The sequence below is a fragment of the Bison bison genome, unplaced genomic scaffold (assembly GCF_000754665.1).
Source record: "Bison bison bison isolate TAMUID 2011002044 unplaced genomic scaffold, Bison_UMD1.0 scf7180017864048, whole genome shotgun sequence".
NCBI classification, from domain to species: Eukaryota; Metazoa; Chordata; class Mammalia; order Artiodactyla; family Bovidae; genus Bison; species Bison bison.
In genome coordinates this window covers 2,977,700-2,988,894 of record NW_011494620.1, presented here as the reverse complement: position 1 = coordinate 2,988,894, position 11,195 = coordinate 2,977,700, and the positions used below count along the sequence as shown (strand labels likewise).

The 11,195-nt window shown below is 41.6% G+C and overlaps 1 protein-coding gene across 1 annotated transcript in view; it reads left to right on the top strand.

Moving 5' to 3' along the window:
- The window catches only part of PROSER1 (proline and serine rich 1), a 31,551-nt gene that overhangs the window by 16,613 nt on the left and 3,743 nt on the right, over nt 1–11,195 (top strand). The window contains exons 8-11 of the mRNA XM_010835729.1: nt 1,818–1,896; nt 2,524–2,619; nt 6,958–7,002; nt 10,425–11,195. Of these exons, the coding sequence (XP_010834031.1) occupies nt 1,818–1,896; nt 2,524–2,619; nt 6,958–7,002; nt 10,425–11,195 (991 nt within the window). The remainder of the gene's footprint in view (nt 1–1,817; nt 1,897–2,523; nt 2,620–6,957; nt 7,003–10,424) is intronic.

Genomic DNA, 11,195 nt, shown 5'->3' with positions numbered 1-11,195 from the left:
ATGGGGAAACAGTGTCAGACTTTATTTTTTGGGGCTCCAAAATCACTGCAGATGGTGATTGCAGCCATGAAATTAAAAGACGCTTCCTCCTTGGAAGGAAAGTTATGACCAACCTAGATAGCATATTGAAAAGCAGAGACGTTACTTTGCCAACAAAGGTCCGTCTAGTCAAGGCTATGGTTTTTCCAGTAGTCATGTATGGATGTGAGAGTTGGACTGTGAAGAAAGCTGAGCGCCGAAGAATTGATGCTTTTGAACTGTGGTGTTAAAGAAGACTCTTGAGAGTCCCTTGGGCTGCAAGGAGGTCCAACCAGTCCATCCTAAAGGAGACCAGTCCTGGGTGATCATTGGAAGGACTAATGCTAAAGCTGAAACTCCAGTACTTTGGCCACCTCATGTGAAGAGTTGACTCATTGGAAAAGACCTTGATGCTGGGAGGGATTGGGGGCAGGAGGAGAAGTGGACGACAGAGGATGAGATGGCTGGATGGCATCACCGACTTGATAGACATGAGTTTGAGTAAACTCCGGGAGTTGGTGATGGATAGGACGGCCTGGTGTGCTGCGATTCAAGGGGTCGCAAAGAGTCGGACACGACTGAGCAACTGAACTGAACTGAACTGAGCTGAAGGTTGAGGTATGATGGCTGGATTAGTGTTAGTGAAGTGAGAATGGAGCCAGGAGGTAGAGCGTATTTTCAAGGGAGTGATTGGAATATAAACTGAGCAGGAGAAGACAACCTCGTGAGTTGAAGGATTGTACTATGAGAGGCCAACACACAGCCGCCTTGCAGTCCTGGCTGCCCACCTGACAAGAACTTGGGTGGCTGTTGTTTACAGTAAAATAGTCACAGACCATAGTCCTTGCACGGAACCAGCACATTATCCAGGGCTGCCATTAAGAGTGCTGGAGAGAGTCTAGGTTCCTCACTCCAGGGCATCCCGTCTGCTCCAAGATGTAGGTGCCAGCCCCCTCGAGGGGGGGTGTGTGCTCTCTCATCCTCTGCATCTCTGTAGTTACAGTTGCAGCATGTGGCCTAGCTTTGCTTACCTCTGGTCCTCTGGAGACCAGCTCTTTGAATGTTCTTTCATACCTAAGTCCTGTACACTCTAAAATGGAAGATTTGTGGATTCAAACGTAAAAAGACTAAGCTACTGAATTCATAATTCCAGTCTGCATTCTACCAGAGTTGTCAGAATGCCAAATGCCAAAGGAAACAGTGCTTGTTTCTTTCAAAAAGAGAAAAGCGGTTACGATCAAGATGACTTTCCAGGAGGATGTGGGAAGTCCTTGAGTAGCTGAGACTCCAAAACTTGGTGGGTTTTTTGTGTTCCATGGGAGGAGACAGGAATCCTTGGATTAACCTAAACTGGGTCAGAGAGGAATTTGCTGTTCAGGATGAGGTTAGCCTTTTGTTAGAGATAATCTGCAACTGAAATAAAAAATTAACACCTCTACACCAGACCAAATGGAGTTGAGTTTGAGCAAACTCCAGGAGATGGTGAAGGACAGGGAAGCCTAGCGGGTCGCAGTCCATGGGGTCGCAATGAGTCGCACGTTGACTGAGCGACTGAACGACAGCAACAGCAGCAGCAGTCTTTGGCAGGATCTCTCTTTGGACTTTAATAGGAGCCACATTTATTAAGCAAAGAAATTTCCCTCCTTTGTGCTATTTGTTAGTGCAGTGGCATTTGATATGCTGGAGCATTTTTGTCGTCTTAGACCTAAATGTTTTGAAAGACAAGTTGTATTTTGTTTTGGCAGGAGACGGCTTCCTTGATGTTCTGCTAACTGCTGTACTTTCCCCTCTCATTCTAGCCTCCTTCAACATACAATCCACATAAACCTGTTCCTTACCCGATACCTCCATGCCGACCACACGCAACTATTGCACCAAGTAAGGAGCTCTTTCAGAGTTCACTTTTTTTCCTTTTTGCTCTTTATTTATTAAGTTGAAAGTAAAGGTTGGTATATATACTCTGGAAATCTGGAGCACTCATGAAATATGCTATGCTGAGCTTTCCTTTGCCCATAGTTGGTTACTCTAGGGTATTGGTCTACAACAGTGCAGAGGACTAAGAGGATTAATATCTCATTTAGGATATTTTCCTTTTGATAAATTAATTGTAGATTTTTTTTTCATTGTTACTTATTTATATAAGCTTTTGCTTATGGGTAAATCATCTTGAATCCCTTTTTTGATAGTTGGTATTCAAAGACATCATTAGTGCATTTAACTTGAAAGGGCCAAGTGTGTGTGCTTGACATAAAAGGCAAATCATACACATCTGGCAGGTTCTGCCCACCGTGCCCTTCAGTGAGTTAGGCCTGGAGCGAGCCTGCACTGGAAATAGAAGTCTCTGCTTGTCTAATTCGAGCTCACTCTTCACCCAAGCCTCCATGTAAAACGCAACTGTACTAGATGACACAGTTTTAGAAATAAAGTCGGTGGCTGTGTCAATACAGCTTGAACTCGGAATGATGCTAAATTGTACTTTTTTTTTCTATTATATTTTTATTTTAGGTGCTTATAACAATGCAGGTCTGGTACCGTTAGCCAACGTCATAGCTCCAGGAGTGCCCCCGCCACCTCCATATACTCCTAATCCAGTAGCAGCAGGTAAAATCAGGTTGTTATGGGGTGTTTAAAGGCAATAACTTTCTCACCTTACATTCGGGGGGACAGATGTGTGGTGTGTTATTGTCCTAACAGGGAGCACAGCCCCCAAGCCTGCTGATGGAGCCAAGTGTGTGACATCCAGGCTCCACTAGAGTGGTCTCGGTCCACATGCAACAGATTTCTGTGTGTTAATTTTGTAGCCTGCAGCTTTACCAGATCCACTGATGAGTTCTGGTCATCTTCTGGTAGCATCTTTAGGATCAGCATCTATGTAGGGTCTTCTGTGTATAGTAAGTATCATGTCATCTGCAATCAGTGACAGTTTAACAACTTCTTTTCCAACTGGGATTCCCTTTACTTCTTTTTCTTCCCTGATTGCCATGGCTAGGACTTCCGAAACTATATTGAATAAAAGTGTAGAGAGTGGACATCCTTGTCTTGTTCCCGATCTTAGAGGAAATGGTTTCAACTTTTCACCATGGAGTATGAGGTTAGCTGTAGGTTTGTAGCATATGGCCTTTATTATGTTGAGGTAAGTGTGAACATGACCAGGCCGTAGAAACAGGAACCATTTCTCCTGAGTCGGATGCTGACAGGCAGTGGAAGAGCATCACTGACCTGGCGAGCGTCGCTCTTAGGGCACCTTGTGTCTGCCGTGGGGAGGAAAGGCTTGTTAGAAGGTGCTCAGAAGCGCTGAGCCTGCCCACACGCTTTCCAGGCCAGCCTTTCCTTTGGGCCCATTGGGAACTCAGGATATGAAGTGTAAATGTTTTTTTCTATCTTGTCAAATTGTTCCCCCAAAAGACTGCACCTGTTTATACCAGCCAGTGAGGGTATATGAGCATACCATTTCTCACACTCTTTTGAAATGGAATGATAACAGGTTTTTTGTTTTACTTTTGCCAATCTGATAGACTGATTCAGCTGATGCCTTCTTTTGTCTGTCTTTTACAAAAGTTTATTTCATTCAGCTATTTGATTTGACTCTCCTGAATTTTGTCTTGTTTAGGAAACCCTTCCCCAACCCAGAAGTGAAGCAACATCTATATTCTCTAATTACTGTTGTAATGATTGTTTTTAAGTGTATAGCTTTTCATTTACTTGCCATTTATTTCTGTATGTGTGTAGGGTAGGGCTAGAACTGAAATTAAGTTCTGTCTTAATTTACTTTTGCCCTTCCCCAGGATTCAGAGTTACTTACTAAAGTTTAATAAATTCTTTTTTTCTAGTCAGAATGGTTTTGGTGTTTGCCAAGAGTACTCTGATTAAAGTTGCAAAATCTTTTTTCTAAAATCTGTCATTTTATTTCTTGCCCTTATTCACAGTATGTTTTAACCTTAGGGTTTTACATTTTTGTGTAGACAGACAGACAGACAGAGGTTGTGGAAGAAGAGCTGGAACCATGTTACCTTAGTCAGGTATTTTTAACCCTAAGTAGGTAGGCCAGGTAGTCTGGGTCTTCTAAGATTCCTACTCCATCTGGAATTCATTTTCATGTCGGGTGAAGTAGAGGGTTATCTTAATTTTTTTTTCCAGACAGTAGTCGGTCCGTCCATGCCAGCACTGTTTATTAACTAATCTGTTTTCCCTGCTGCTTTGAAATAATACATTTATCTTAAGTTTTCATTTACACACATGGCTCTAATTCTGGGCTCTTTATTCTGTTCCAATCTAGTTACTTTATGTTGCGATGATACTGTATTGATTTAATTAGCAGATTTACAGTGTATTCTGACATCTAATAAAGCTAGCTTTCTCTCACTGTATTTTCGTATCTTTCTTACCCACTTTTGGAAATTAATTCTTCCATGTGAACTTTTAAGATCACCTTATGCAATTAGAAAAGAGTTGAATTTATGTATTTATAGTTATATAGTAATTTGGAGAGATGACTTTTTTATGATATTAAATTTTACCATTTAATTATATATATATGTATGTCTGTGTCTTTAAATCATGGCAAGTGGTAGTGTTTTTCCAGGTCTTATGTTATTGCTTGCAGTAAGTGTTTTTTGGGGTGGGGGAGGTTTATTTGAGTTATAGGTGATTTACAATGTGTTAATTTCTGCTGCTTTCAAGAAGATTTTGTAGTTTTCTTCATATAGGTTTTTTGCCTTAGGTTTGTATCTAGGAATTTTAGAGGAATTTTTTTGTTACAATTATAAATGGATATTTTATTTGTAGCTGCTTGTTACTGATTTCCTATTTTAGTTTTTTCTTTGAAAGTCTCTTCTGGGTATAAAATGTCAGCTGACTTATACTTTACTGAGTATAAGTAAGCTGCCTGCCCTCCCCGCCCCACCCACCCCAGCCTTATTGGGAATTGACCCTTATTGGGTCCACACTTCTTTTTTGTTTTCATTTTTCAGAAGTCTTTTGCCTGTATCTTTATTTTTAATATTATGATATATACTAGAATCTGATTTTTGTAAACCAGTGGGGAAGAGACTTAATAGGGGTTTCAGATATTCATAAAAATTGCATATTTGTTCTTAGTCCTTCCATTTTATTTTTATGCTCATTATTATTCTTTTATCCAAGTTTTTCATTTTTCTTATTTTTGTTTACTTGAATTCATTCACATTGCTTTAAAATTTTTTAAAAACTTTTCTTTCCTTGCTCCTACTCAAACTTAGAATTTCTATCTTTAAATATCACTAGTGACCATCTTCATATTCTTAGTGGTTGTCAGTGTACAGAAAGTAAAAACAGCTGTCCTGCATCCCACCGTTGACTTCCATACAGCCTCTCCTTGATCATCAATTTGTGTCTCTTGATGGAATACGTTTTTCCTTCTGTGCCTCTGAACTCATGGCTTCTTAACTTTGTGACTTCTCTTTGATGCCCTGTCCTCATATACTCACTCTAATTTTCTTTTAGTAGAAAATTTCTCTAATTAGCTTTTTCAAAAAGGGTAGAGCTGTAGGATTATAGATGAGAAACCCAATTCTCACTAATTTTCTTTATGAGACCCTTAGTCTCTTTCTATAAACTTACAAAGAAGACATTCCTTATCTTTAGAGTTCACAAATGTCTTTAGTCTTGGAGTTCAGATATTTCACCAGGATATTTAGGTGTGGATCTTATGGTTAATCCTTTCTAGAACTCTGTAAGCCCTTTAGATGTGAAAACTCAAGTCTTTAAAGCTTTGGAAAATTTTGTCTTTATATTCCTTTAATTAATGATATTTTATCTCTTTTTTCTCCTTCTAGTACTCTTATTTTTCAGTGTATTTGTTCTAAGTCTCTTAGCTAGTCATTCAGTACTTAAAAAAATTTTTTTTTGTCATCTTAAATGGAACTTTTAATTTCAACTATGTAATTTAGCTTTCAGTAGTGTTATTTCTGATCTTCACCATTCTTTGCATTTATTAACTTGGAGTAGATTTTTATATCTAAAATCTTCAGCTTCTCTGCTTGTTTTCTTATAATATTATGTGTGTATATATTCTTCATTTGCATTACAGGATTTTAAAGTTCTTTTTCTTCCATTAAATCTCTGGATAGACACTGTCTAAGTTTATTTGTACTCAAGTCCCTTAAACAAGCTTGATCTTTTTTACTCTCTGTGTCAGGGCTTGTGGGTTCCCTTTTTGCACTTTACGCCTGTCACACTGATGCTTTCTTGGGCAGTTACTGACAAGCCACGAGAGGTCATTTGTTTGCCACTGTATCTCTGAATAATGGCTTGGTAAGATGGGTCCTTTCCCATGGGGCTGGAGAGGGTGTGCTTTAGGCTGTTGGTCTCATGGCTTCAGCTCGGGCAGTTCCCCCTGACATCTCCTAGCATGGGGCCTTTTCTAGAACTGAGTACAGCAGTGGACAGAGCCACTTTCTCTCTGTTTGCTTGGTGACGCACCCACCTTGTGAGATTGGCCCCTCGGGCGGCAGTGGATCCTGCCCTCAGCGCCCACCTCCCCTTCCAGGCCTCCCCTGCACTGTAGGCATGCTGCCCAGCAGTGCTTGTCAGCTTAGCCGGTGACAGTGGCTCCTGTCTGCACTCCTACTGCACTCCCTCCTAGACGCACACCAGGCCTTCCACCGTCTTTCCGAAAAGCCTTCTTAAATGAATCTATAAAACAACAGTGTTTGCTTAAAGCCCGATATGGAGAAGTGGTGGGGACAATTGCTCATAATCCTTGCAGTCTTCCTATAGTTACTACTATGATTTTTGTTTATTTCCTTTTTTTTTAATAGGCATATATTGTTTTTCCTAACACAGTATACATAACATATTCTGGATTTTTTTTCTTTTACCCCAGTCTCTGATTATTATGATGGTGAATAATTTGATTAAAGCTGGAAATCAACTTTTATTTATTTATTTATTTTCTCATAGAGAATGAAGACCTCTCCAGTCAGTCAAAACCTACACAGAATCAAGGTAAGCACCAAATTTGATGTCTGTCCTGGCTGCCTGCTCTGTTTTCCACTGAGATCAATTTGAGTTTGAGTGTATTTGAAATCTTTATGCTTTAGGGAAAGTTCCTGGTTAAAAAATTTAATTAATCAATGCTTGCTAAAAGTGACTTTAAGAGTGATACATTTTATTAGAAAATGAAATTTTGATGGTGGTACATTTTAAAGACATTGCATGCAATATATAAAATATAATCTATAAAATGTCTATCTTACAGAATCATCTAAGAAAGCTTTGAAATCCATATTAACTGGATTTAAAAATAATTATATGTCTCTGTTGCAGTTTGTAAAACTTTGAAGCCGTCTCAGTGCTATGTGGCATTATATCTGCATTCACTTCACATTGTATGATATTCGAAGCCTCATTTTCTTAAATATATAAACAACATTTCTTTTTGATAAAAACCCTTTTTTGACAAATGCTGTGTCAAATAGATCTTTTAGACTTAGTTATTTCAATAAGTACTCAGAGTAGTGTAATTTAACGTAAGGAAAGAAGAAAGAGTTGACGAAGGGGCAGCAGAGCAGGAAGCGCAACCAGCAGGTGAAGGTGAGGCAAGGCCTCCACGTGGCAGCGGCTCTGTGACGTTTTCCCCTCCCCACAGTGGAGGATATGTGTGCTCAGGAAAGAGATGCTGTCTGCTGTGAGACAAAACCTGGGACCAGTTCTCACGTAGCAGAGTAGCACATGAATCTGAGCATCGCAGTGCACAGGTAGGAATCTTGGGAGAATTCCATTCCCCGAGAATGTGTGGCAACAGTGCTTTTTAGCTGGTAATTTCTAAGGCAGTAGCATAGCAGGGAGGAAAAGACCCTAAGTGAGACGTCAGGACATAATAGTATTTGATCCTGGCTCTGGTACCACCTGGTTTTGTAACCTTGAGCAGCTGATTTAGCTTCTAGCAAAGGGAGATTAAGGAAACTTCAGCCTTTATGCTCAGCTTTGTTAATAGATCTGTTTTTAAAGAGAATAAACAGATTAAGTATCATCAGCACCTTTATTGGAAGAGCACACTTTGCTTTTCCTTTGCTGTGTTATGTTAGCATACTTAAGATTGTTTTTCCTTTTTGAACCATATTACAAAATAAGTATAGTGCTTAAGAACACAAGTATGACAGACCTTGCTGAAGTCTTGGTTCTGTCACTTCATAGCTACATGACCTTTTTATCATCATCATTATTGATATCACTGTGGTAAGATCTCTTATTGAGATCTACCCTTGTAACCAATTTTTAAGTACACAGTATAGTATTGTTAACTGGAGGCATGGTGTTGTACAGCTAATTTCTAGAACTCACTCATCTTTCATAACTGAAACTTTATGTCCTTTGAACACCACTCAATAGCTGCATGATCTTTTAACAAATGACTTAATCACACTAAGCCTGGGATTGCCCATCTCTAAAATGGGGATATCAGTGCCTGTCAGGGTTATATGAGGACAAATGAAATGATGGGTGTAAAGTACTTAGCACAGGATCTAACACGTCGTGTTTTGTGGTATTTCCCACAAAAGGAAAGTGTTATTTCCCATGGTATGGTTTTGAGGGGTGGGGGGGTTCATTTTTGTTTTGTTCCACTTTGACTGCAGGCACTGTGATTAATAGTGCGTGGCTTTTGTGTCATTATACGTAAAGCTCTCCAGCAGAGGTTGCTATAAAGAATACTGTGGGAAGCTTGGCTTTCCCTTACCATCTGTCATTAACTACATGGTCCTCAGCATGAAGTTAAATAAGACAGGGAATTCTCAAATGTTTTCCCCACCAGATGTTTCCCACCCATTGTTAACCTAAATCATTTTTTGGTACATTATTTACAAACACGAAACTAGGCATATATTCCTTGTGCTTCTAGTTCTTATAAAACAAATGGAATACAGAGCTACAAACCTATTTTCATATGTACTCTAAATTTAAAATGATAGTGATTTTCTTGAAACTAGATTACGGCTCATGATATGAATATGGTATGAACTACAGATCTTTTGTGGAGAAGGAAATGGCACCCCACTCCAGTACCCTTGCCTGGAAAAATCCCATGGACGGAGAAGCCTGGTAGGCTACAGTCCATGGGGTCCCAAAGAGTCAGACACAACTGAGCGACTTCACTTACTCACAGATCTTTTGAGTTTAATGTTTATATATTTATGTTTTACTATTTGTCAATTCTCCTCCCATATTGATTGTCTAAAACAGCTGTAAAATTTGTTCAGCCCAGTGCAGCACCCTTTGGCCATCACTTAGTACAAATGCATTACGTGGATGTGGGCTTCCTCCATTCTTGTCCTGTGGTCCTTTCTCCATCTGTAATTAACACAGTGCATCACTTTATGGACCATGTCAGCTTCCTTATGTCCAGAGTCTTTATTATGCGTAGATTTAAAAAGTGAAGTCTTAGTCCATGAAAAGGTCTTTCAGTTGATTATCACTGCAAAGGGAACATTCTCTATTTACAACTGAAACAGACTTCAGTGTGAATATAGCATGGACGGTAGGTGTCATTATGACATTAACTACCTAAGTCTTGCATTCCATTTGGCACCAACAAGATCAGAAGCTAAGGTTTTCATTTATTGATTCAGGAGGGAATCCCAGGCATTCCCAAAATGCTTGTATTATTTGTAGAGTTTATCAGAATAGAAGTACTATAGAAGTTTTGAGAATAAGTCTTTGGTTGGGTTTGAGAACTGTAGCTGAAGTAATCGTGAGGTATCCAGCGCAGCAAACACTTACTAAACACGTAAATGCCAGGCCCTGGGCTAGGTGTGAAGACTAAAGATGAACTTGATATGGCTTTTGCTCCTAAAGCCTAGGACAAACCAAGTAAAGTTAGAGGTTAAGAGGAGTCAGTATGAGAAAGTGCTTGGGGGAAAATCTGTAGAGACTTTGGTAATCAACTCCCACAGTGGCAACCAAGAATACTGCAGAGATGGCCTGAGTATACTCGATCACCTTGTGTGCCTCTAGAGGGGATGATGTCCTGACAGCTCTTCAGAGAGGAAATGACTTGTAATACTGCTCTAGACAAGTAGCCTGAGAGAATGAGTACACCAACACTAATCACAAAATAAATTCTTTGAATTTTTTTAAAATTGGGAAGCTAGGAAAGGAAAGTTTTATTTGCTCACTTGTCAAGGCTTCCTCACTGTGGACGGGAAGGCTGTGCTGATCAGAGTCCAGAACTCTGCAGGATCTAACCGAGGCTGCCTGGTGAAAATGGAATCCAGCAATGTGTACACTGCAGTAGCCTCTTAAACCTGTCATTGGTTTTTCTTTGACATCTGTTAAATATTACATAAACTTTTATCCATTTTCTTTTGAGTTAACATTTGAACTCTCAGCCGTGATGATAACCTCTTGCCTCTCCTCCTCTTCCAACGCAGCATTCTCCACCCCAGCCAGTCAACTCTTTCCCCCGCATGGCTCCAATTCCTCGACACCCGCTGCAACTCCGGTTCCTACGGCTTCCCCCGTCAAGGCAGGAACTCATCCATCAGCGTCGGCCACCGCCAGCCTCCCAGGGATGAACTTGGCGAATACCGTCCTTCCTGTGTTCCCGGGGCAGGTCTCCGCCATTCACCCGCCTCAGCCCATGACGCCAAATCCCACGGTGATCAGGACGCCTTCGCTGCCGGCCGCCGCAGTGACCTCTGTCCACACTACCACGGCCACGCCCGTTCCTTCCGTGTTTTCTGGCCTCGTTCCCCTGCCGGGTCCTCCCACCCTCCCAGCCCCGGCCCCTCAGGCCACGGCTGCGCCTCGGGCCACTCCGGCTTCCAGTGAAACGTTCACCAGCCTCCCCTTCCCCGCCGCCTCTACCGCTGCCGCCACCAACAACCTCAACTCCGCTTCACTGTCGTCGGTTTTCGCAGGGCTCCCCTTGACCCTGACGCCGGCGTCCCAAGGCGTGTCCAACCCGACACCCTCCGTCATCGCCGGGGGCTCGGCTCCCGGTGTCGCCTGTCCCCTGGCTGTGAACAGCCCCCTCCTGTCCGCCCTGAAAGGCCTCCTGACGTCCAGCGATACCAGCCTCATCAGCTCCTCCGCCCTGCCCTCCGCGGTGACCAGTGGGCTGGCCTCGCTCTCCTCCCTGGCCAACCAGGGCGCCGACCTCCCGGGCTCAGCCCCTAACAAGGGCTACGGGCCACCGCAGG